The sequence below is a fragment of the Protobothrops mucrosquamatus genome, unplaced genomic scaffold (genome assembly GCF_001527695.2).
Source record: "Protobothrops mucrosquamatus isolate PMUCROS unplaced genomic scaffold, P.Mucros_1.0 scaffold_93, whole genome shotgun sequence".
NCBI classification, from domain to species: Eukaryota; Metazoa; Chordata; class Lepidosauria; order Squamata; family Viperidae; genus Protobothrops; species Protobothrops mucrosquamatus.
Genome location: NW_015386169.1, coordinates 13,830 through 40,916, shown reverse-complemented (window position 1 = coordinate 40,916; position 27,087 = coordinate 13,830). Strand labels below are relative to the sequence as shown.

At 39.0% G+C, this 27,087-nt stretch overlaps 1 protein-coding gene across 1 annotated transcript in view; it reads left to right on the top strand.

Annotated features, from left to right (window-relative positions):
• Positions 1–12,685: 12,685 nt before the first annotated feature.
• Positions 12,686–27,087, top strand: part of LOC107286372 (pyridoxal kinase) — a gene marked incomplete at its 3' end in the record, with an annotated part of 28,225 nt that continues 13,823 nt past the window's right edge. The window contains exon 1 of the mRNA XM_015814735.1: positions 12,686–13,008. Within this exon, the coding sequence (XP_015670221.1) occupies positions 12,916–13,008 (93 nt within the window). The remainder of the gene's footprint in view (positions 13,009–27,087) is intronic.

Below are 27,087 nucleotides of genomic sequence, written 5' to 3'. Positions count from 1 at the left end.
TCTTTGGGCTGAGGTTTGAGGCGGAGTGATTTTGGTGTGCCAGGTGCCTTTTTCCTGCCAGGCACAAGCTCCATATTTCTTGCTGCCATCAGCAAACACTGTGATGGCCTCTGGAATGGGATAAGGTTGAAAAGGTGTTTGCCAAGTGAAAGGTAAAGTTTTGAGAAGTTGCAAGCGGGGATCCGGGGGTGGATGACAATAGACAGTGCCAACCCAGTCTGTAAATGCAAACTGGAGTTGTTCACAGTTGACAAACAATGTTTCCCAAGTAGAAAGGGAACATGGAACATACAGTGTAGAAGGTTCAATGCCAGCCAGAGCTTTGGACCGCTGGCGGCCTTTCATAATTATTTGAGCAAATAGAGCTGATTTTTGAGTGAGAGTGGCTCTAGGTGTGTGAAAAATGTGGGTCCACTCCAAAACAGCAGCGAAGATGTCACTTGAGTGATTGAACATGTAGGTAGTGTTAGAGTGTTCACAATCAAAAGTGTTAACTGACAATGGTTATGTGGAATCCTGTCCACAAATTGAATATTAAAAATGTCATTAATTTGTTCCACTGTGGCAAATGCTCCAGATGGAACTACAATGAAAATTTTCAGGTTGTTTTCCTTTGGTCACTAAATCAAATAATGGACTGAGTAAGTGTGTAGGCAAAGAAGATGCCTAACAATTGCTGTAAATTGACCAATGAAATAATTTTGGGTAGGCTCAAATGAGGAAAAGCTGGGGCAAAATAAGATTACAACATTGTACGCCTTAAATAAAAATAGGGAGAATGCAACTGTATTTTTTCTGGGGCAACTTGCATTCCATAAAGACTTAAATCATATTGTATTTCTGAAAGCCAATTAGATTGTGTCTTTGGTGTTCCAATTAGAATATCACCCATATACCAAAGCCAATGGGTGACGTTTGTGCTTGCAATTCTAAGCAGAGGAAAAAAGTTTTTCAAATGAACAGCTCCCCCCCTCTGTTTCCTGTCTCTCCCTCGCTTGTAAAGCAACACAGCCAGCCGAAAGAGACAGGGGGGGGGGGGAAACTCATCACCAAAAACTAGGTTTCTCTCCTTCATATGAATTCTCCGTAAAACTCTTCTCATGCAAACACTTACTATTACTTTTCAATTACTTTTACAATAACAAAATCTATCATTCATTATTTCTTTCACAGCCTGGGAGAAAGTGGGTGGGGGGTAGGGTTTGAGGGCTATCACACACACTGAAATATCAGCAAATAAACTCATCCAGTTGCATGCTAACTGGTTTCACACAAATATTTCATTTCATACGTTTTCCAGGCAAACCATGCATTCTTAAACCAGGCCTTTTAACATTATTGTTATCAGAGAGGGTTTTGACCCTCTTTTGGTCTTAAAAATAACACAGAACAATACAGACAAGCATAAATACAGAAATACTGTTAAAACAAAATTTATTGAAACGTATGACTTGTCCTGCAAAAAGCGAGAAAAATCAAGAGCTGATTTCAACCAAACATGTGGTTTTTTATATAGGGCCCTTTCATCTCCTATTTTTCTCACCATTCCAAGTCCAAGCATAATATTCTGGGTGGCCACACATATACACAAAACACACACATATATATATATATATATGAACAAAATACAATACATGTCAAACACACAGCACCATCAGACATTGTCTGACAGGGTTAAACTTAACAGTTACTTGAAGTTACAGAAAGTTTCAAAACATTCCTATTTGTTCAAAATGCATTGCAGAGGAGTACATTTTGAGTTAATTTATGTCTTTAAATTTACTCTGAAAATTCCCCTTATTGTTGTTTCTACTTCAAGATAGTTTCTCTAATATTTTCTATGTGGGGGTGTAGGGAATTTTGTCCATGCACTTAATTTAAAACTCCCCTTTTCTGGGTACGATGGAAAGTGTTGCCAAATTATGTCAGAAGGCCAATTAGATCATTGCTTTTCAATCGAGGGAGTGATTTACCCCCGTTTGAAGCAAAAAATTTTTTAGAAGATTCGGTTAGTCCCCTCAATTCCTTCAGGTGCGCGACCTGTTGTTGAGAGAACTTTCCCCCCATACTCACGAGTATCCAGTCGTGTTTCAGACGGGACGAATGTGCACAGCCTCCCTCAGGCGAATGGGTAAGGGGGGTCCGAGACGTATCTCTGGGTGAGCAACGACTTCCGCAGAGATCACGTCGGGGTCACCATTTGTGGCTTTTGTGGTTTGCCACAATCAAGGTGGGCCACCCATGAGTCCTGGCAAGCAACGACAAGCCAGAAAAGAAGACACACGCAGGAATCTCCTCGGGATGAGTGACCCAGAGGGAGTTCTGAGTTCCTCATTTATTGGCTTATATGAGGAAGTACATNATCTAGGCTGTGCACATGCTAGGGTTATCTCAATTTGCTGTCTAGATAATATGTTTAATACAAACTTCTCAAAGGAATCCTGCTGAGGTGGCAGAAATATATTATCAGCAAACTGCTGTTTTGTTTCTAATTTTTTAAATGTATTTGAAAAATAGACTGATTCAGAAGATCTGAAATATGGGGTTTTCCAAATCAAAAAAACTATCTAGAAAATTTTAACCATATGTGGTTTTCCCACTTGAAGGAGGAAAAGACCTATTCAACTCAAATAAGCTTTGAATACACCTGTATAGGATTGTACTGTTTTTATTTATTTGTTTGTTTGTTTATTTTATTTATTTATTTAATATTTACAAATTCAAACCAGGCAGTTAAAATGCTTTTAAAATAGTTAAATTTCTACTTTTGTTTTTTAGAAGAAAAGCAGCTGTCTTTTAAATATTATGCTTAAAGTTAAATTTGAAAATAATGAGATATAACCATCAGAATCAGTAAAAAAGTGTAAAAAATCGATTTAAATATAATTAAAATCCTATTTATATGAAATGGGGTGTGTCTTCAAAAGCTTATTGTTTTATACTGATTTGTTTTAATAAGACAATTACAAGTTCAACTACCCCAAATGCAATTATTCTTTCAGATTGTATCTAAATTATGTCAAGTATAAGCAGGCAATACAAGCTAGCAGAGATCCATTAGCTCACAATACTTTTTGCAGACTTCTCAGGGTCATAAGTTCCTAAATTCACAGCTGGAAATCAAGGTTTTAACCTGCATACAGTAAAAACAAATAGGTAATGTGTGAAAATAAAATAAATATGTATGCATTTAACAATAAGTGAATTTACAATTCAGAGTGAGCACCTCAGATATATAGATATACCAAGTGCATATTATTCAATGCAGATGAAGAGAAAAGGGGTCTAACTTTTTCAGTAATCCTCATGTTCGTTCAAAATGCTGTCTCTTCAAAGGCTGCTGCAGAAATGTCACTGTCACATTGTTATTTTTAGCTTGGTATTGCTGCACCTAAAAAAAAATATCACAATCATGAAGTCTTGAAATCATATTGACCATGCTGTTAATTGCTGAAATTGCATCTAAACAACTTTGTTTTTTTAATGCTAATTTTAATCCAACCAAGAAGCAGGCTTTTTGCTATAGTAAAAAATAAAACCTAATTATCTCCCAGGTAACATGCCTGAAGATGAATATAGGCACAAATAAATGTACCACATAGTAATTGTGTTCTTCATCAAATGTATACCATAGTAAAAAAAATATGAAATTACAGACATGATCAGTAATACCTATGGAAAATGGTATTAGAAAAACATCTTGAAGAGAATTTGGAAGCTTCAACTAGTGTAGAATGCAATGGTGCAGGTGTTTCTTGGGGCCCCTCAGGTGGCCCATAGTACACTGCTGTTTCGCAAGCTGCACTGGCTGCTAGTTTGCTTCAAGGTACTATTCAAGCTGTTGGTTATTACTGTTAAACTCGTTCATGGCATTGGTCCAAGCTATCTGAGGAACCATCATACCCTAGTAAGTTTGGTCTACCCACCCATGCCAGTAAAAGGGGCATCCTGCAGACCTTACCGGTCAAGGAATTTTGACTGGTGGGGTGCAGAAGAGCCTTTTCTGCCATGGCTCCTGCCCTTTGGAACATCATGCCTACTGAGGTGAGATCCACATCCATCCTTCTGACTTTCCATAAGGGTCTGAAGACCTGACTCTGCCAATTGGAGGCATCATGCCGCAAGTGGTTGATGATTAAGACAAGATCCCACCTTCCCTTATGTGCATCTTGCTCCCTTCTTCCCCATCTTTTAATTGTAAATTATTATTATTATTATTAAGATTATTGCTTCAATGTTTTATTGTCTTTTAATATTTGTAAGCTGCCCAGAGCCACTTCTTGGTGAGATGGTTAGCAAACAAATCAAATAAAGAAATAAAATCTGAAAATAATCAGGCACAAACTTGTAACTGTTCTTGGTAGCAGAATTTCAGTTAATGTAATCAAATTTCTTAACAAAAATATATATTTTAAAAAGAGTGAAAAAGAATCCATTCAATGAAGGTGGTACAGTGCTAAAGAGTTAACAAAGAAATGGCAAAGATATTCAAACCCTAATTTGGCTCCCTAACAGAAATCTATGTGTGGGCATGAGTATGCACACGCAAACAAACACAGGGAACCAAATGAATAGAACTGAATTATGGCAATTATGAAGAACAGAATGTTGCAGGATGAAAAGCAGAACTGAAGCTTGAGAATGACAGAAACACTATCAGTTAATATACATTTACTTTGAACTTAATCTTTGAGACAGGATGAACTGTATGATAAGGTACTGAAAGTACATGCTGACTACTATTTTGGAAGATCCTGGTAAAATGTCAGACAAAGGCAAATAACCTATCAAGCTCTTTATAGCTTTATAGCTTAGCATCTGAAGGACTATCTATTCCAACCAATTAAAGAGAACCTGTTACAAATTCCAAATTTTAAAGAGATTTGGGGGGAGTTGAAGCAAGAAGATGTTTCTTTATAGATGGCATTTTCCACCTGTTAGATTAGCAAAATGTTTAAAAATATGTCTAGCAAATGCTGGAAATGTAATCAGCGGCCTCGTCAACGCCTCATGCTGCCTCGCTTGAGAAGGGGTTCCTGGACTAATCTTGCCGAGCTCTCCTCCAGCGTTTTTGTACTGGCAGGCAGAGTCACGCTCTTCAGAAGGCTGAACTTCCCAGCGCTTCAGGCCTTCTGTGGTGAGTCAGCCTATCTTCTTTCGTTGTTTTCTTGCAGCACGATCCCACCTTCATCGCCTATGTTCTGTTCTGTGCGTTGGTAAGGCATTGAGATGAGGCAGACGAACAACAGATACTTCTTTATTGAATCTCCAACAGAACCAACACAAAATGGCGCGGATTCCTTTATATACCCCTTTGCAGGGACAGTGTCAGCCAATCAATGCAACGGATTCTCCCGCCTTGCGCATGCGCAATAGGCTGGAGACAGGCTGTCTGGTCCCGGGCAACCATGTGGTCTGCCCGGGGCTCTCTGCAGCTTCCTGCACCTGCTGAGTCACTCAGCAGGCCCAGGACATAACAGCTTGGATGAGGAATACCTGATTTAATAATAGCATTTAATTTCATACTAGAATAGAATAGAGCTGGAAGGGACCTTGGAGGTCTTCTAGTCCAGCCCCCTGCTCAAGCAGGAGAACCTATACCATCTCAGATAAGTGACTATCTAGTCTCTTCTTAAAAACCTCCAGTGATGGAGCACCCACGATTTCTGAAGGCAAGCTATTCCAATGGTTAATTGTTCTCACTGTCAAGAAGTTTCTCCTTAATTCCAGATTGCTTCTCTCTTTGATCAGTTTCCAACCATTGTTTCCTATCCTGCCCTCTGGTGCTTTGGTAAATAACGTGACCCCCTCTTCTTTGTGGCAGCTCCTCATGTCGCCCCTATTTCTTCTTTTCTTTAGACTAGCCAAACCCAAGTCCTGCAGTTGTTCTTCATATGTTTTAGTCTCCAGGCCTTTGATCATTTTAGTTGCTCTTCTCTGAACGTTTTCCAAGGTCTCAACATGTTTTTTGTAGTATGGTGACCAAAATTGGTTGCAGTATTCCAGGTGTGGTCTCACTAGGGTTTTATAAAATGGTACTAATACTTCGCGTGTTCTTGATTCTATGCCTCTATTTATACAACCCAGAACTGTATTAGCTTTTTTGTCTGCTGCTGCACATTGCTGGCTCATAGTCAAGTGATCATCCACTAGGACTCCAAGCTCCCTCTCACAGTTGCTGTTATACTAAATATAAGCTACATCCAAAATTACACCCAAAACTGAAATATGTCCCCTACAGAGAAAGGTTACAGCACTGGGGCTCTTTAGCTTGAAACTAAAAGCTAAAAAGACACGAGAGAAATTTCTTTTTCTCTTACATCAGCATGACACCAAAATGAGGAGTGCAGTGATATCATCATGCAGTTGGCATCACAACAAGGTGTCTTCTTTTGCCCTCCTTGTCCCTCCCTCCCCCCAATATGCCAAATACTCTTTTACAATTTTAGAACTTGAGGTCATTACTGAAAAGAGATTCAGAATAGGCAAACATGAATACTTCTTCTATCTGTGCACAGTTAAAGTTTGGAATTTGCTGTCATAATGATATCACTGTGGGAATGACATCAATATGGCGGGTTTTAAAAAGGGACTACACAGTTCATGGAAGGTCAGGCTATCAATGGCAACTCATACTCTTGCCTACTGAATTACACATAGCATATCTTAATAATGGTTACTGAAAATTAAAAGTGGAAGGGAGGGCTCTTGCTTTCCATTGGCCACTGTCACACAGAATGCTGGACTACGGCGACCTATGGCTTACATTTCAAAGGGAAAATGCTGAATTTGAAATACTGTCTTGCCAGAAATTAGATTTAGTTTGGTACTTTAGAAAAAAAAACCAAAATTATTCAGCTGCGTATTCTATCAGAAAAAAGAGTTATCAATATCCAAAATTAATTGTTAAAATGTATTATTATAAAGGAAACGCCATACTTCAGCTTACAACCAACAGTTAAACTAGTGTAAAACCTACTGAATTTTTCCCAGGTCCACAGTTTTAAATCATATAATCATCTGCTTTCAGGAAATTATCTGCTTTCCAGAAGAGCATGTGGAGGAAGCGTCTTTAAGAAAAGGAAAAAAGTATTGAAAAACTATTATTAAAACTTGGGATTTAAAAAGTTTTAAACGGCATTGGTGACATCTTGTGGTGAAATATGCTATTACAATTTGTTATTGACTAAAAGAGACTTGGCTGGAAGCCCAGAAATTAGAAAAAAACCCTATCGACCTTGACATACCACCTGTGAGAAACACAACTGTAAAGAAGGAACTGCAAGGAGGAGAAATGCAACAGGAGAAATGGAACAACTAAATATTAAGACAGAGGACCCAACTGACCAACAGATCCAGCCAATGGGGAAATTAGAAAAGAGAGTGACAACAATGAAAATGGAAAATATTTTTTTCATAAATCAGAAGAAACTTGAGGAAAAGGAAGAAGAACAGACTGTATGGAAGATAAACTTATTAGGACAACTGTGGGAAATTGGAATAATGGGGAGGCGATCAAAGAAATATAATGGGACTAGTTCTTCCAAAAAAATTGTAGTTAAATGGTTTTTCTTAACTCAAATAACACACACAATAATAGAGGGAGAACTGTTTGATGAATTAAAAGTACTGATATGGATGGTTAGTTGGCAAAGGAAAAAAGCCAGAGTAAGGCAGAAACTAGGGTTTTGATTTATTAGGGGGGAGTTTATACTATTGATTAGAAGTTTGAAGATGGTCGAATATAGATATTTTTTTTAGAAATTAAAGTAATATTACAACTGAATAGGTAAGATGTGTAATAAGATTAATAGATGTTTTATCTAATATGGTGCGGGGGGGAAACAGAATTTTTAAAATAGAATAAGATTATATGCAAATAGATAAGATGTATATTTAGAATATTAGATTTTGTTATAAAAAGGGGGAAATGTAGAAGTTGAGATAAGGGAAACTCTAGTTACCTAAAGCTTAGAAACTATAACATACCAAATGTTAAGTTGAATATTGAGGGGAAATTAAAGCCTGGGGAAAAAACTACATCAGGACAGTGATGTATATAAGATTGAATGTAAACACAATTAAGATATGTATAAGTTCAAAATTACTGATAAATGTAACAAAGATGGTTTTACTTAGTTGATAACAATAAGAATTATATTAATTCAATATGAGATAGTAGATATTAAGGGATAAAGAGAGGAAACATCTGACGTTATAACTTGAGATTTTTGGTAAAGATTTATGTATGTTATGGAATCATTGATTACCTAGCCACCATGTTGCTTTTTAAATGTTTAATTGTAAAATTAGAAAATCAATAAAATATTATAAAAAAAACAAAAGGAAAAAAGTAAGCAGATTATACAGGCAATAGCAGGATAGACAGTTTTGAAGAAATACCTTGAAGCAAACTCTGATTTGATAAGTTTCCACAATCATCATATTGCTCAAAACCAGTTCTTATTGACTCTCAAGATAAATATGACTATTCAGTGTACAAATGTAAGGCAGAGGTCCCCAACCTCTTAGGCACCAGGGACCAGTTCCGTGGAGAGAGGTTTTTCCGCAGACTGAAGGAGGCGTTGTTTTGTGTGCTGCCTACATCTCGCGGATGGGGCTTTGCATGTTTGTGCGGACCGGTTGCTGGCATGCCACGGACCGGTACTGGTCCACAGACCGGGGGTTGGGGACCCTTGATGTAAGGAATCCTCAGAAAACCAACATACACATATTTATGTAATTTATTAATTACATGAAAATTAGTTAAATTAATATGTACACTGGATAAATACATAGTCTGTTCTTGTTTCTAGCAAAGTGCCTTTTTTCTTTCTGCAAAAGTGCCCAATTATCATTGTCCTTTTTTATAGAATAGAAATGCACTTTATTAACTCTTTCAAGTGTTTTGGTTGTTTCACTTGCAATATTTCCCTAACAAAGGTAGAAAAAGAACATTTGATAAAATCTACAGAATATGCTCTACTAATTAAAACTCTGATTATTTTAGCTGTGTTGTGTATTCCACATTTAATTTTACTTGTATTGTACACATTTATACAGAAATATAAAACTTACCTTATTTTAGCTGTGTTGTGTATTCCACATTTAATTTTACTTGTATTGTACACATTTATACAGAAATATAAAACTTACCTTAATTTTAGCTCTAACATACCATAAATAATGATGTCATCGAAACCTCAGGTCATGACCTACCTTTAAAAGTTTCTTGTTCCTCAACAACATGCACTCTTTCATCCAGACCAAACAAGAAGCAGCAAAATACAATTTCACATTCAGTAAACCCAACCCTCCTCTTTCCTTTGCATCTTAAAACACAATATTTAATATGTGATTTTTTTTCTCTCCTGCCATATAAATTTAGATATATATTTTTGTTATTGATTAAATGGTACATCAGTTGTCAAAACAGCTGTTGTCTGAAACAAAAACATCATTCTTGGTGTTTGGAACGTGCTTTTTGCTTTAAAGGTTACAGCCAATACTTGCTTTAAATGTTGTGATTAGAGTTCTCCTTTTTCCTCATTTTTTGACTTTAAGTTTGCTTAACATAATTGTTTGGAACATGGCTCAAGATCCCAAAATAAACAAACTCAATTGGAATTCCAGCAACAAAGTTTTATTTAAGGCTTGGTGAGCTGAAACACATGTAGGAGTCCAGCCACACCTTAAAGAGCTATTTGACACATTTTTATATCCTACCCGTCGTAGATTCCCTCCTCCCCTATCGCACTCAACGCCCCTTCCCTAATCATCAGATAAACTAATCCGGACCGCCTAAAACCACTGTCCCTCCCATGTTCCAGGAAGCCCCATTTGTGCACGTCCTATCTATCACCATCTAACTTTCTATTAACAAAGCTCAATTCTTATGTCTATATTTGTTTGCGGTTATACTTTGCTACCTTAAGCTCTAAACTTTATCCTCAGTTTTTGTGTTTCCTCTACTTGCGGTTTCAGTTAGCTAGCAACTTCTGCTTTTCTTATTTGTATGTAATTCACTTGTCTGACTTTCAGGTGGCTTCTTCTATCGACCTTTAGACTCATGAGAAATTTGTGATTAATAATCTACTCCTTTCATAATAATCCAAGAGCAACAAAATGAACTGCAACCAAAGTAATAACTGAGGTTAATAATCTTACCCGTTGCTCGACTTCAGCAGAATAAGGTAAAGAATGCCAAACAACATAATCTGCTCTTGAAGGACATTTTGTGCATATTTTTTCAGTGCTTGAAACAAAGCCAAAGATATTGAGTTTAAGCATAATACATGAGTTACACAGGGAAAAAGAAAACCACAAAAATAAGTTCTTACAGAGGTCATACTAAATTATAGAATACAGAAAGCAAAATATTTGTTTCACACGCTGCTTTTTTGATTTATATTTTTATGGCATAAAGTCTTAAAATTAGTTTTTGATAAAATTGATTAAAATTTGTGCATACTTTTACAAAGCTGACAGTCACAAATCAAATGTGTATTACTGTTTCCCCGAAAATAAGACCAGGTCTTCTTTTTTTTGTCTCCAAAAGTGGCACCAGGTCTTACTTTCAGGGGGTGTCTTTTATACTCAACTCTGGCACCGACAGCCCCGCCCAGCCGGCCCACTTCTTCTGACCAAAGGAGCAGCTTCATTCTGCAGCTGCATTCCGGCCTGCATTTCCTAGTCAGGCCTTTCCAGAAGGCCTATGCAGCCGAGTACCGAGCTATAGATTCAATCCATAGCTTGGTTCTCGGCTGCAGTGGTCTTTTGGAAAGGCCTGCAACTGAGAAATGCAGGCCTGGCTGCAGAAGACGCCACAGAAGTGATATAGAGAGAGGCCTAGCTGCAAGGTGAGTAGGTGGGGGGGCGCGTGGGGCAGCTCCACCCCCACCCTAGCTTGATTTTTAGGTGTGTGCCTCGCCCCAAAACTAGGGCTTATTTTTGGGCTAGGGTTTATATTAGGCCTACCCCAAAAATCAAGCTAGGGTTTATTTTTGGGGTAGACCTTACTTTCAGGGAAACAGGGTAAATCATAAGGGCTGGATGCAGATTTAATATTCTTTATAGTCGACCACTGAAGTGTGATGTGTGATGGCCTACAGGTAGGCCACTTGGGAGGTTTGAAAGTTCAACCCCAGACAGTGGCAGATGCTTCTCTATCAGGGTGCAAAGAGAAAATATCTACTGCCAACTCTGCTTAGGTGTCAGGAAGGGCATCCAGCCAATAAATGCTCAGCTCCACTCAGTCAACCCAACTCCACCCAAAACAAAGGGCCATCAAAAGAAAAAAATAGACTCTGAAGTGCAAGTTAATTGGTTAAAGTTCCAGTTATTTTAATGAGTTTAATATAACTAAATCAATGCACGGTAGTTCATAGTATCTATAAAGTCAGTGTAGCTATTCCATCTTTTCTCCATTAATATTGTTTCTTGAGGAAAAATGGTGGAAGAAGTGGAGACAAAAACAGAAAGCTATGATTGGAGGATGAACATATGGGCTTTTTGTGAATGAATCAAGTTGATTACACATACAAACCAGTTACCTGGCTTTTTTTTTTCAGGAATGGCTACTCATGCACTATTTTTCTCCAAAGTCTTGTCAGCACTCAGCATCCTCAGTCACCTCCTTCGCTCCTGTTTTGTTTTCCCTAAATATTTGTTTTGCTTTGCAAATGTGCTAGGTATTTAGGGGATTCTCAGAGATCTCATGGACCCTGAAATCAATTCAATTGGTTTCTATACTACAACCTTATGATCCATTTTACATTCTTCTAATCTAGTGATGCTCATCACTCCTTGTGACAATTAATCCCATACTTACTTTTGTAAGTATCGTCTATTAGTTCTTTGTCTTAAATCTATTTACCAAGAACTTGCTAATTTTGTCTGTGCTTCCAAACGAACAGATCCTTCATATCCTACCCTTGCTATCAAAACCCAATACATGCACGAGAGAGAAAGGTAGCATATACCCATGTTCCAATCAGAATAAGACCTTTGATTACTGGCCACAATCTGAATGGACTACCCTGCTAATATTTTTCAGGCAAGTGGCTCTGATAACTAGGGTTATCAAATCAGGGCTGCAAAAGTCCAGACGACCCTTTCCTGGCAGCAGATAGAACTGCATCTTGTATCACCACCTGAAAGCCTTGGCAGATAGGGGCAGGGAGCAGGGGGTATAATCTTGGGCAAAGCCCTGCACGAAAGCCACCGCAAACCTGCTGTGTCTTTAAAACGTGTCACAAGACGCCCTTGAAAATGTGGCTTTTCTCACAACCCCCGCGTTTAGCGTCGTTCACGAGCCGCATTGGGAGCTCCAGCATTGGCGTGACCTGGTAAGGCGAGGGCGGACAGGAAGCTCCGCACGGGGGCGTTTCGGCGTGAGAGTTCTGTTTTTCCCAAGCGGGACGTGGGCACCCGCAGGGGCACCTTTTGCCGTACATGCCGCACGTCGGCGGCTGACTGCTCACGCTGGCGGCGGCGGCGGCAGCAGCAGCAACAACAGCAAAGCGACGGGGGTGGAAATGGCCGTTCCTGTCCTTCCCCTCCCTCTGCTCCTCGCGTGTCCTCCGAGACAGCCTTCCTCTTGCTCGAGCCACTCCCTCCCGCTGCAGGGCGGAGTGCGAGGGTGCCTTTAAATTGGGTGCGAGGGAGCCGCTGCCTGCCCATTCTCATCTGTGATGTAAGGAGAGCTTTTAGGTGTCTACGCCGATCGCCTGACTTCGCCTGTCATTTTCTGCCAGGCACCCTTTCTCTCTGCCACTCTGCCGCTGGGTAGATGTGCCCTTAAACCACTTCCGCCGCCGCCGAGCACCAGCTGGCCCGGACCTCGTCTCTGTCCCTCTGCCCAGCTCGACCTGCTGGTGCGTGCTCCGCTCCTTGCTCTCCCGAGGGTGCGCAGGCATGGAAGGGGAGGAGGAGTGCAGGGTGCTCTCCATCCAGAGCCACGTCGTGCGGGGCTACGTGGGCAACAAGGCGGCGACTTTCCCCCTACAGGTAGGTGGAAGAGCCAGCTGAGCCGGCTACTCGCGCGCGCCCGAAGCTCCCGCCGAGCGGGCGGCGAGCGGTCTCTCGCCTGCAGCGCTTTGCTGGCAGAGCCTGGAGGAGCGCGGAGTGCGCCTTCTGCCAACGCACGTGCCGGGTTGTGACGCCGCCAAGGGATCTGCCCGCTGTTGCCCTCAAGATCTCGCCTCTGGCTGTTCGGAGGGAGTTGCTGAGTTTCTATGTGCAGATCCACTCCTCTCCTTAAGGCCAGGCTTTGGTGGGGCGACTTGAAGAAGCCCTTGATGGCCCAAATGCTTGCATTAGGCCGCGGGTCTCTGCAAAGGAGGTGTCCAAAAGCCTTTCGCTCTTGGTTTTATTGTATCTGTTTTTGCAGCAGGTGCCCTCCAAGTTTTTTTGTTTTTTTTATGCCGACATTGGCTTTATCCCAAGGCAAACGGAGCTGAGGATCAAGGAGTCTGGTAGAATAAGAAGAGAAAAGGGATCTAAAGATCCCTTTATTGTAGGGATCGTTAGAAATTGCCCGTGGTGGACTTAGTTGACCCTTACGATTCCTTTATATTTTATGAAGAGGCAGAAAGAGAGAGAGAATGGGGAATGTATTAATTAGGGCACCTTAAAGACTTGCCATTCTAGGGAATGTAATGAGTGATATTTTGATGACTTCCTCTTTTTAAAATTAATATATTTTATAATTTATGCCATTTCACTTTATTCAGTATTATCAAGTTTAGTTAGTTCTTTTTTCAAGGTTAGGCTGTTTGGTGGCATCATCTTAAAATGTTTTTAATATTAAAACAGGTAGACTATATGTTCACTTCCTGGTGTTTTAGATTATTTTAAGATCTCTTGAACATTAGCTATTCTAGCTGTGGCTTATGGGAGTTGTAATCCAAAGTACCTAAAAACATCTGTTTGCTGGTCTCTGATCTAATCTGTGTTTATGGCATAATAAATTGCATCCTTTCTGCATTGCAAATGAAACTGACCCGTTTCTACAGAAGAAAATAAACAGGATACAAATCTGACTTCAAGAATTAGTTTTTAATAAAGGCCTTTTACTTTCCATGCCATTCTGCTACTTTATCAAGGTGGTCAATCATAAGCAACATTTTTATTAACATGTACACTTTCATTTTGAAATACACTACAATTCATGAAGGAGTTCAACTTTTACCTCCTGAAATTCTCATAATTTTTTTAAGGTGTATGTGATTTTACTTTCTGTAATCAACTCACTATTACAAGGAGCTGTTCCATAAATCATGGCAATTAGATATTTTTTCAGAAAATATTGCACATTTCATTTTCTGTTTTCATCATCTCCAGTTCTATCCATTACCCAATTTGGAGTTGAGTGGTTTGACTGAGGTTAATGTTTTAATTTCTGGTGGCTAAAATCCAGGAAAGTTGGTACCAAATAAATAAGTTCACCTTTAAAGTGCCATGACATCTTTAGTTTATGCTGCAACAGACTGATGTGATTATCTCTCCAGAAAATGTAGAAATGCTAGAAAAAGCTTTTCGCCAATTAAAATACTGTGTGTGTTTTTTTATGCAACTAAATCATTTTTGCAACTTAAACATTAATTTCTGTATGTGAAATCTGGGTTTGAATTACATGTTACACAACACATGGACAGATTTAGCCATAGTTTCAGCTGGGAAACTAAAAATTCTAGACCAAACTAAGTCCAAAAGTGCTAGGGAGTTTCTGGAAGCTTAGCACTCAGATAAATAAACCATCAACAGGTATATAGAGATAAACAACATTTACACATCATTCAAAAGAGATAATAAAAAAACGAATATGGAAATAAAAAGGCCAAAACACTTCCTCACTAGCATACAACACCCAGATAAGCAGGGATTAACACTAGGATTAGTATCAGACCAACAATTAAGCAGTACCTAATACCCCAATCAAGGAACTACCAACTCAGTTATTTACTCAAACAGTAAACAATAACCTAATCAAGGAACTATCAAGAAGAAAACACTCCCACCAATACCAGTAGAGAAAGCCACTATATATAAACAGAAGGCAAACCTCAATCCCTTCTAGCACTGAAGACGTTACCTATTTGGGTAATGAAATGTCTGCAAGAAATCAATCAAGTTCAGAGAACACCAAGGACTCACATACATGTTTTGTATACTTTTGAGGGGAAATGGAAAATTGTTTTGCAATATGATTTCATACCATTTTTCAAAATTGAATTACGTTTCTTGAAATATGTGGGAAAGTGTTTTTATGTGACACAGGGGTACCAAAGAATCGGAAAAGAATAGCCATTGTTTGTTACATCTGGTAAAATTATTTTCTGTATTACATAAAATTAATAACTGCAAAAGATAAATAGCTAACTTGATCCCCAAGTACTTATCCCGAAATTGTTTGCCCAGCAGCATATACAAATCAAGGGGAACATCATGCATATTATATGAAATTCATGGCTAGATGTTTTTTAGTTATAACCTGCCTCTGTAACAGATATTTTATACTATAGTTTTATAGCTTTTATTTTAACCTCTCTTTTCCACTATCTAAAACAAATTTTAAAAACTGAAAATTTTTAAAATATTGAAGGACCTTGCAAGTACTGTTTTGCCTAGAAATATATTTTATGCATGCAATAGGCAGTAATCATGGACTTATTACAATCACATCAATAAAAGGAAAGCATAAAAGGAATAATACTACTATTACTACAAATTGCAATCAGAAAATAGTAATATTCTAAATATGTATGTTTTTCTTGCTTTTTATCATATTTATATATTTACCTTATTATATCCGTTGAATTACACTTTTCACATTGTCACAGAAAACATCACTTGGTTTCTGCTATCACTTAGCATTTCCTCATTTTTGTAAGTATAAATCATCTATAAATTTAATCTGCACTAATAATTTAATGAAATTTTACCTAAAAAAGTTTCCATGGTGAAGACTAACACTTTATTAGCTATTGCAATTCAGGGAAGAGATTAACTTTATCAAGTTAAAGTAACTTGAATTTAGATTTCTGTGACTAATATAATAATTCAGTGGTTCTCAACCTTTTCTTCGCCAGAGACCCACTTTAAATACCTTTTGTGGCCACGTACCATGGCCACGGGCCCCCAAGACTTAACTCAAGATTTAAATCATAACATTTCTTCAAGACTTTGCACCTGTGATTACATCACAACCACCCCCAAAGATCCGTGGACTACACGTTGAGAACTACTGTAATAATTGGTTTTGTTGGGGAAAAAATGTTTCAAATTATAATTAGAAGAAAAATAAAACAGTAAAATTGACATTCTTCACTTTTTAAAGTTTACATATTTCAGAAATGGAGAAAAATATTCTGATAGAAAAATGTAAAAAAATTATATATAGAAGGTTTTAAAATTATCCAAGATTAAATGTCCTGAAAAACATAGTAGCCTAAAAACCGACTGTTGACTAGCAACAATAAATAAATGTCTGACTTAGTATCTATGTTCCTATGTACTGATTGCCAGGGGAGAGCCCAGAACACAATTCCTGTTCTGCCATTTAATAAGCTTTAGTAGCTTCTTATGGTAGAAAGGTAACAGTATAACGATTATAGCAAAATAACAAAGAGTATGTATTTCTGGTAAAAGTGCAGGAAGCAAAATAGTATTTGGATTGTGATAAATGGTTTATCCGGTTTATTGACATTTTCCTGCCCTGCCCACCACTTCCCCCATTGCTGTTAGGTAAGCATGGGCAGTTTGGACTACTACGCTTTGAAGCATATGTTTGCTGGACACAAGATATTCCATATTCCTCTTTGGTTTTTAATACCAGTCACTGGAATATTAGAAAACAATGTGTAATAATCTATGCCAGTGGTTCTCAACCTTTTTAATGCCACGACCCCCAACCGGTCGTAAGTCGAGGACTAAACTGGCCGTAAGTCGAGGACTACCCAACCAGTGGTAAGTCGAGGACTTTCCCTGCCCGGGAGCACCGCGCATGCGTGGTTCCGCCCCCTGCGCCGGCCGAGGCGTAGCTGGCAAGTGGCAGAGACAGAGTAGGCCGACCACCAGCTGGGCCAGCCCAAGGGAGATAAGGCACCCGCCGGAAAAGGGGGGAAAAAATGGCAGACAGCCTTGCTTGGCGACCCCCGTGAAATGGTCGATCGACCCCAAATGGGGTCACGACCCATAGGTTGAGAACCGCTGATCTATGCCATTATGCTGTCTTTTACAAAGTAATTTTGCAGTCTGAAGAAATATAAGAAACCAGTATGTTTTCTGCTGCAGACATAAACACGTCTGTCTACTATCTATAGAATAGTACAAGTAATCCTTGGTCAGTGACTGCCATGTTTAGTGATAGTTTGCCCTTACAATGGTGGTGAAAAAGTAACTTTTATGACCAATCTTCACATTTACGACCTTAGCAGGTCTGTAAAGCAAAGGAAAACTGTACTAAAATTATAAGCACAGTTGTGATTCCACCTAGCAACAATTCACTCAACAACCAAGTTGCTGTCCCAATTGTGGTTCCTAAACATGAACTACCTGTATTTGCTTTTATATCTCTTGGAAGGTTATCTTTGGTTTCATTGAAAATGAGTTGTGTAAAACCCTGTTGTTGAGTTGTTACAGTGGCAAAGCAATACTAAGACTGGACCACATGCTGAGAAGATCGTATTGCAGAGTCCTCTGAGAACTGTGTACTATGGGGTAGGGAACCTTGGCTCTTTTATGACTTGTAGACTTCAACTTCCAGAATTCCTGAGTCAGCATGGCTGGTTCAGGAGTTCTGGGTATTGAAGTCCACAAGTCATAAAAGAGCCAAGGTTCCCTACCCCTGAAACTATACAGTAAAATGTTGGTGAAGAGATGAGGTACTGGCTACCAGCTTGATTGGCTTAAAAAAGGGGGTTGGATCAATTCACAGAAGTCATGCAGATAGCTGGCTATTAACCTTGTTAGCAGTGTGACTGCCTTTGAAAGTATCTGCTGGGAGACTAGTGGGCATCCTTGTGCAGTTGGTTTGCCACTGAGAGAACAGTCTGCTGGACTAGATGGGCCATTGGTCCAATTCATCAGGGTACTGCTTAAGTTCTTATGTTAAGATTATAGGTTAGGATATTACCTGTATCCTCCGTGTTTAAATTCCCTTCTGTATTCAGGCTTTATATTGCAAAACTAGTCTATTAAGATATTGTTGGGACAAGGAGTTAAAAATAACACATAAACAAATAAAATATTGCATTGGATTTTTTAGCATTTTGCATTGATCTACCGTTACACAGCATTATTGATATACTTGAGCAATTCTTCTAGAGAATAAATGTGAAAGGTTGTCATAATTTGTAACGTCACTCAACGGGGGTGGGGAGCAGAATTCAGGAAAAAGAAACTCTTATTCAGCTAACCATCACTTAGTTCAACAATAAACGTCCTGCTGATCATTTCCCAGTCCTAGCAGAACATTTCTGCAGTTGTAGCATTTAGTTGTGGAATTCTCTTCCCAGAGAGATCAGTCTGGTTCCTTTACTGTGTACTTTTCACTTAGTACTGAAAATTCCTCACAGTCATCAGAATTTAAATTAATTCCATATTCTTTTGCTTGATTTTTATGGCTGTGTTTTTGCTTTAATACACACCCTATAATTTTTGTTACACTTAACATTTGAGAATTTTTCAACCAAAACAATATGAAAATACTAAAAGATGTGGAGTTTATTCAACATATTTATAATTGAACTTTAGCAAGTAAAATGGATCCTTTCTAATAATGGATCATTTAAAGCAGCAGTTATGATATGCAAGGCAGACAAAATGAACATGGAAATATGTACCAGAAACTGCATTTTATAAAGCATAGCAGCTAAAATATCTTGAAAACTTCTCATAAATGTAATCAGATAGCAGATTAGTTCTAAAATCTGGATGCAGTAACATTCCAAGACCTAATCTATAAAGGCCAGAGTAGCTCATACAGGAGGATACCTGTAAGATAACCTGTCCCAAGCGTAAAAGTTGATGTTTGGTTATGGTACTTCTCCTCTTCAAGTAATTATAAAAAAATATCCCATTATATAAAGTTTTATCTACTCTAATGACTTGAGAGATGTATTTACAAAAGCCTATTAATAAGATAACTGTTTTTATATTCTTGGATTCTGTGATTTTGTTGGTATTCTGTATGCCATCATACTTCTCCCTGTATTTTTAGTGTATGTGTAAAATGTTGAAAGTTTGGATAGTTATTAAAAAAAAAATTGACTGCAATAATCAATATTTACCTAACACAACCAGGTAGGTGAGACTTGAGCTTACCTGGGGTCAGATATTAGCTAAATATTTCCCAGTGCAAACTGCCCAAGAATTCTACTGGAACATTTTTTTCCTTTAATTTTCCTTGCTTTGTAGCTAGTTTTGTGGTGCTTCACTTCAGTTAGTAGCATTTGGGGATGGGAGGGAGGAGGGTTTTCATTGCACAGTTGACACACTGTCCTTTTGTACATGTGACATTGACACAGGTGCGAAGGTGTAAGCTTTTGATTGCACTGCCTTGGTTTTTAGGTCCCCAATTCATGGACTACAAGAGAAACTATGAATGGAACCAAGGTAAAATAAGAGATTCTTGGATAACCTGCAAAATTCCTCCATTTTTCATTTATCAAGTGAGGTGCAAGTAGATTTTGAAAAACCGTTCCTGCTACTGAATAGAAGCCACAGTAGTATGAATCTACTCTGGGAATATCTAATTTGGAGAAAGGAAAAGTATTTTTTTTTAAAAAAATGACCAGAAGGAAAATTATCATGCATTTTAAGTACTGGAGCAGACGTCAAAGTATGCCAAAATGTGCTCCCTGGCAGTGTAGAAGCTGTGAGGTTAATCTGTGCTCTGTAGTGGCAGCTGTTTCTGATGAGGGAGGCAAGTCGTGCATTTGAGCAATGAAACCTCTGTAAACTAAATTGCTCTGAATCACAACTGAAAAACGGCTCAGCATTCTGACTCATGCTGACGTTTTGCTCCTATTTATAGGAGAACATGAAAGCTGCTTTAAACATCCAAATTAGCCACAATAAAGAAGATTTTTAAAAAGTAGTCAAAATGTCAGCTTTACAGCCAAGTGAATCAGAAGAACAAAAGTAAATTGATGTCTGTCAGTGACAAATCTGTTAGGTAGTTTAGAAATCAAAGCCCAGAGCTGTTGCCAGCCCAATGAACTGCATCATCACCCAGGATTTGAGAAAGCTTGCTTGATTTCTTGCATTTTCCCTTATCTTAAGTAAGACAGATTCCATTTATCATTGGGGGATGGAAACATTTTATTAAACTGCTATCCTGCGTTGTGTATTGCTTTCTGCTTTTCACTTGGCAGAAGGAAGCCACTGGTCAGAAAGCAAAATGAGAAAGGAAAGCTACGCATTAGTTTCCCATTAAAAATCGGACTTCTTATCATTTCTGATTGCTATTAATCATTAAAAATCAATAGTTTTCCAGATGGAGTAGGCATTTATGGTTGTACCATTTGTGAGATGATAGCCAGGTTAAACTAACACAGCAAAACCTATAAAACCTTGCCTTGTTAGTAACTGTAGCTACTGCCCTCTTCTCAATGGCCAACTTAGGTGTTAGCTCAGCAACGGGTTCTTTCGGTGAGGGAGCAAGAGTCAGTGATGTTGGTTGCTTCTCTGAGTTTGTACCACAGGCCTTTGTAACTGAATCATTTGGGGAATAAAACAAAAACAAAAATTTAGAAGAAACTTTTCAACTCAAAAATGCCTCCCTTCTTTAGAAAGGCTCTATGTAATTAAAGACAATTGTAATTGTATTACGGGTAGTCCTAGACCAGGGGTAGGCAACCTTGACTCTTTTATGACTTGTGGACTTCAACTCCCAGAATTCCTGAGCCAGCCTGGCTTAGGAATTCTGGGAGTTGAAGTCCATGAGTCATAAAAGAGCCAAGGTTGCCTACCCCTGTCCTAGACGTACGACCACAACGGAGCCCAACATTTTTGTTCCCAAGTGAGACATTTGTTAAGTGAGTTTTGCCCCATTTTATGACTTTTCTTGCCACATTTGTTAAGTGAATCACTGCAATTGTTGAGTTAGTAACACGGTCGTTAAGTGAATCTGGCTTCCCCATTGACTTTGCTTGTCAGAATGTCACAAAAGGTGATCATCTGACCCCCGGAACACTGCAACCGTCATAGATATGACTCAGTTGCCAAGCGTCTGAATTTTGATCAAGTTAACCATGGGGATCACATGACGGTGGGGGATGCTACAGTGATTGTAAGTGTGAAAAATGAGTCATTTTTTTCAGTGGCATTGTAACTTTGGTCGCTAAATGAAGTATTGTAAGTCGAGAACTACTTGTAATAGCAAAATTCTTTGGATGGACCTTGATTTTAAAAAGAAACAGGCTAGAAAATATTGTTGGCTGAAAAGAAAGGTGGTATTAGCAATAGCATAACAATCTCTATTGTCGGCTGCCCTACTTGTATTTGTGCATTGCTTCAACGATTCTTTTCAGGTTAAAGAACGAGAATCTCCATTGAGAAAGAGAACACGAAACTAACGTGCAAATTAGAGGTAATAGGGGATGGTGTGAGAAATTAAAATGAATTCTGCTGCAAATACATAGGAAAAGGATAGTCAACCTCTTTTAAGGATGTGATAATAGTTTATCCTTTTATACTGATCAGAAAAATCAACCAAGAAATTTGCACTTGATAAGAGAGATGGGTTATGAAACTGACAAAAAAAAAGTTTAGCTTTATAACATGATTATATGCATATGTACTTAGAAAGTACAATGTATTTTCCCTATGCTACTTCTCCCTGTTCAAAAGACAATTGGAAAGGTAATATGATTGTCAGACGCATCTAATTCGAACTATCAGGAAAGGAGTATGTGATAATCATGAGAGGCCAGAAAAGAAGCTAATACAGTTGAGGCCAAGGTCCACTGTCTAGACTGAATCTTGTGAAGAAAACACACAATAAAACTGTGTTTAGCATGGAAGCACAAAGGAATTCTGCTGTTAGCTGAGAGTGAAAAAAAGAAACTGGTAGGACTAGGAGTCTACTGTGTCCTTGCATTTATCAGTAAGAGCTTTAAAAGCCCCCCCCCCTTACAAGCTTTATACTTTTCCTAAGGTTGATGACCTATTAATTAAATTGGAGACACATTAAAGGAATAATGGGGAAAAAAATTCAAAATCCAGGTTAAGGAGATTCTTTTCTCAGAATCTTATTTTCCCAAACTATTTGGAAAATTTTGTGTTGGCTGCTAAAGACCACTTTAACTTGAAAAGAATTAAATTTTGCATCTCTGATTTGTATGGCTCTTTATTATGATTACCTTAATCCAGTGGTGGCGAACCTATGGCACGGGTGCCAGAGGCGGCACTCAGAGCCCTCTCTGTGGGCACGCGCGCTGTCGCCCCAGTCCTAGGCCTTCAGCTGGGTTTTATAAAACCTTTTCGCTTTAGGCCTCTGCCATATGCAAAAAAAAAAAAAGGTTCAATCAATCAGTCAATTTCAACTTCTCACAGGGAAAAAAAAGATCTTGCAAAGTTGGAATTGATTGATTGAACTTTTTAGTCCCAGCCAGTCTGCCATTACCACCGCAGCCGTGCCCACCCAATGGGCCACACCCACCCAATGGGCCACGCCCACCCGGCACCCGACAATGCATAAGTGGGTTTTGGGTTGCAGTTTGGGCACTCGGTCTCTAAAAGGTTCTCCATCACTGCCTTAATCACTTGTTTGCATTTTAAACTACACCTGACTACAATTATAATAATAATAATAATGTAGTCAACTGTGTTTCTATAGAATGAAAGTAAACTCGGGGCCTCTTTTCATATGCCAGCCAGGTCCTCCTTTTGCGCTCTGGCCGGGTCTGACTTTTGCAAAAGAGGGACCCAGCCAGCACACAAAAGGCAGCCCTGGCTATGCTGATGTGAAACAAGGACCCAATGGTGGTGGGGAGAGATAGGTTGGGGGGGGGGGATTGAAGAGGAGGCAGTCCCTTAGCTTCTTCCAAGAATGGCTCGGATGCAGGTGGGCTGAATCCATGCTCAACCACAGCAACTGAGATTGCCAGAACGGCTGTTGCTAAGCGGAGCAGTCACGTGACATTTTGTTCAACCCTTGGGTCACTTAGTGGCCTAGTTGCCAACCCAATTGGGATCATTAAGTGAAATATACAGTACTTGTAATTCAAATGTATGGTTAACAAAGTCACAGAGTAATTATGGGAAGCAAAATAGAAACAAAAATATTCAGGCATTCCAACATGTCATCCTATTTACCACTGCCACAGATTTTTGCTCTAATCTAATAACAAGCCTCATATTTTTTTAAACTTGTACTATTTTTCTCTGACAGAATCTTCCTTTTTTCCACTTGGCACATACGAGAATTAGCTACATCTAAAACGACAACTAGGCATCTGCTAGTCTCATTTGTGGATGCACCAGCCTCTCATTAACTATATTTTGAGTCACATTAAATGTGACTTGGTATCAATTTACAATTTGCACTTAATAAAATATTGCCTTATTTGAACGTACTAATTTTAACCCATCTGCATAAATTATTTCAGCAGAAATAATATGAAGAATGACTAAAAATGAAACAGCTTCATGTGAAAAGTTTTGTAACAGTTATTTGAGTTACAACAAAGAGGATGCAGCTAAATGCAGCTAATTTAAACCAAATGATGGCAATAGAGTATCTTAGTACTTATACAGGAGAGAAAAGATTTTAAAAAATAGCTAAAATCTTAATTTATTGCCTCAAGCTGACACTAAGAGCATACTCAATATAATATTGGCTTCCTATGTTTTAATGAACAACTGCTTTTAAAAGGCATTCTTTTAATGCTTCCATTTTTTCACACTTTGAGAATTAAACAGTTGTTTAAAATATGAAATGGGCTTTCTTGAGCATTTCTTGAAAGTGTTTCAGACTTAAAACAGCTAGCCTCTACTCAAAAGTAGTCTGTTTCAAAAGTGGAGTGTTTTATGACATTTTGAATCATAAACATGTTGCATGCTGCCAGTAAATATCTAATCAATGTCCCACAGGAGGATCTTTTTTGTTTTATCCCTATAGCAACAATCCTGGAAAATAGGTTGGGCTGAGCCTGAGTGATTGATCTCAGATTTACCCACAATGCACAACATTTTTAAGTAGGTAAATGGCTCTTTCACTGAATGGCTCTGGACCTCTTTTGTAGGTGATAAAGCAAAAATAACACCTGAAAGAAGCTTTGTAACTCTTCATATTATGGGTTAAGAAATGCTATTTTATACTCTTAGGATGCTGGAGTTAGTGTTTTTATGCCTAGTTAACAATTTTTATTGTTCCACAATCATATATAAAGAAATAACATGTTGCACAAGACAGTAATTACATAACTTCCCTCCCCCCCAAAAAGTGTGACACATTTGTTTTCTCAGATGCCAATAGTAACACATTCCTGGTTTCCCTAGGAGAAACATCTGTTGTGTTGAGAACTGTGTTTTCAATTCAAAATGTGAGAGTTGGAACATACCCCTAGGATTTAGTATACCACAAATATTATTCCATAACCTTTGCTCCTGACAGTACAATCTAATTTTGCTATAAGCTGCCATGCAAGATACTGTAATACAAACACTATTCCCCTCCCCCCCGCTACCCGCCCCAGTATTGAACTACAAAGAATGCCTTTACATTTCTGGTCTGTAAACAAATTATATATAAAGTTAAACTCTCTGATGAGATTTAGATTTGTTTCGCTGCTTTATGCCTCTTCAAGGTAATTTTGGACTTACAACCATTCATTTAATGACTGTTTGAAGTTACAATGATATTGAAAAGTGACATGACCATTTTTCACGCTTAGAACTGTTGCAGCATCCCCAGGGTCACATGATCAAAATTCAGACGTTTGGCAACTGACTCATATTTATGACTGTTGCAGTGTTCTGGGGTCATGCAATCCCCTTTTATGACCTTCTGACAAGCAAAGTCAAGTGGGAAGCCAGATTCACTTAACAACTGTGTTACTAACTTAACAACTGCAGTGATTCACTTAACAAATATGGCAAAAAAAGTCATAAAATGGGGCAAAATTTACCTAACAAATGTCTCACTTGGGAACAAAAATTTGGGGCTCAATTGTGGTCATGTACAGGACTACCTTTACATAAATTGATATTGTTTCTATTACTGGCTGTCTCAATATGTGTTCCTAGTACATTATATTATTATTACTTTGTTCCTTCTCTGTTAGATAATTGATTATCCACCATATTGCATTATTACCAGGCAATGTATCTCTAAATCTTAATGAATTTTGGTGTCTTTTTGTGTTGTTTCAAATACTGTAAACCTCATAATTATATTAGTTTGATGTGCTACCATATATTTAATAAGAGCAAACAAGAGATATCAGTTTATACCAGTGATGGCGAACCTTTTAGAGACCGAGTGCCCAAAACCTGGCCCCGCCCCCACTCCACCCCCCTGCCCCACCTCTGCTCCACCCCCCATCCCCCGCCCCGCCTGCCCACAGGACCACTCACCACCTCCAGGGCCCGCCGCAGATCGCCCAGGCAGCCCAGCAGCGCTATGGCCACACCCTCCGCTCGCGCCCTGCAGCATCAACTGCATGATGGGGTGTGAGGGCAGAGTCTTGTCTACGCTGCCTGGCTGCCATGTCCTTGGCTGCGCTGCTCCATGTGGGCCATGCTCGGGGGCGACTCTCCTTCAGGGGGGCTGCTGAGAGGAGGGGGTCGCAGGGGGAGGCAAGGCTGGGGCAACGGCACGTGTGCCCACAGAGAGGGCTCTGAGTGTCACCTCTGGCACCCGTGCCATATGTTCGCCACCACTGGTTTATACCACCAGCGTGTGCTGTTCATTATATTCTGATTTTTAAAGGAATTATTTGGACATTTATCGAGATTCTCAGTCATCCAGGTCATAGTTATCCCAAAGATGCTTTTTCATGAGGCAACTGGATTTTCTTGTTTTTCTTTGAAGACATTTTGCTTCTCATCCAAGAAGTTTCTTCAGCTCTGACTGGATGGTGGGGAATGGAAAGATTTATACTCATTGCAGATAGCTGGTCATTTGCATTCTTTTAGCGAGTTGTTAGTGCTACCTGGAGGCTTATCTGTGTCTTCAGAGTCACCTGAGTAGTGCAAATTTGTGTGGAACCTTCTTGGAAGTGTTGAAAGGACTGTGTTGTAGACTGGAGATAGATGATATATCCCTCCCCCTCTGTTGAGAGAGAGAGCTGTTCAGTTTTGACATAGATGGCTTCTTTGACCCTTCTTTCAAACCAGCGCTCCTCTCTGTCCAAAATGTGGACGTTGCTGTCTTCGAAAGAGTGGCCTTTGTCTTTTAAATGCAGATGGACTGCTGAATCTTATCCTGATGGGTTTGCTCGCCTATGTTGTGCCATACGTTTATGAAGTTTTTGTTTTGTTTCCCCAATGTACAGATCTGCACATGGCTCACTGCATTGTACTGCATATACCACGTTGCTCAGTTTGTGTCTGGGTGTTTTATCTTTGGGGACACAAACTGAGCAACGTGGTATATGCCATACAATAATTTATGGTTAATTCTGAGACTCTGATGCACAATTTATCTGTGGCCTTAGTTGCATGGATCCTGGAGTTTGTCTTATTTGTTTGAGGAACTTGGGGATGAAATGGTAGAAGAGACACGAAGAGCACTGCTACAAGAATTGGTCTTCCCCCTCTTCATGAAGGCCTCTCTGGATCCAGTGATACTGGGCAGCTTTCATCTTGTTTCCACATTTCCCTTTTTTGTGAAAGTTGTTGAGAAGATGGTTGAGTTTCAGCTTCAGAAGCCCCTAGAGCAGGGGTGTCCAAACTTTTTTCAAAGAGGGCCAGATTGGATGAAGTGAACGTGCTGGAGGGCCGAACATTTTTCCGAACATTCTTTGAACCATTACAATTAAATGCAAATGAATTATTTTAAGCCTCTTTCCTCTCTCTCTCTCTCTCTCTCTCTCTCTCTCTCTTTCTCTCTCTCTCTTTCTCTCTCTCTCTCTCTCT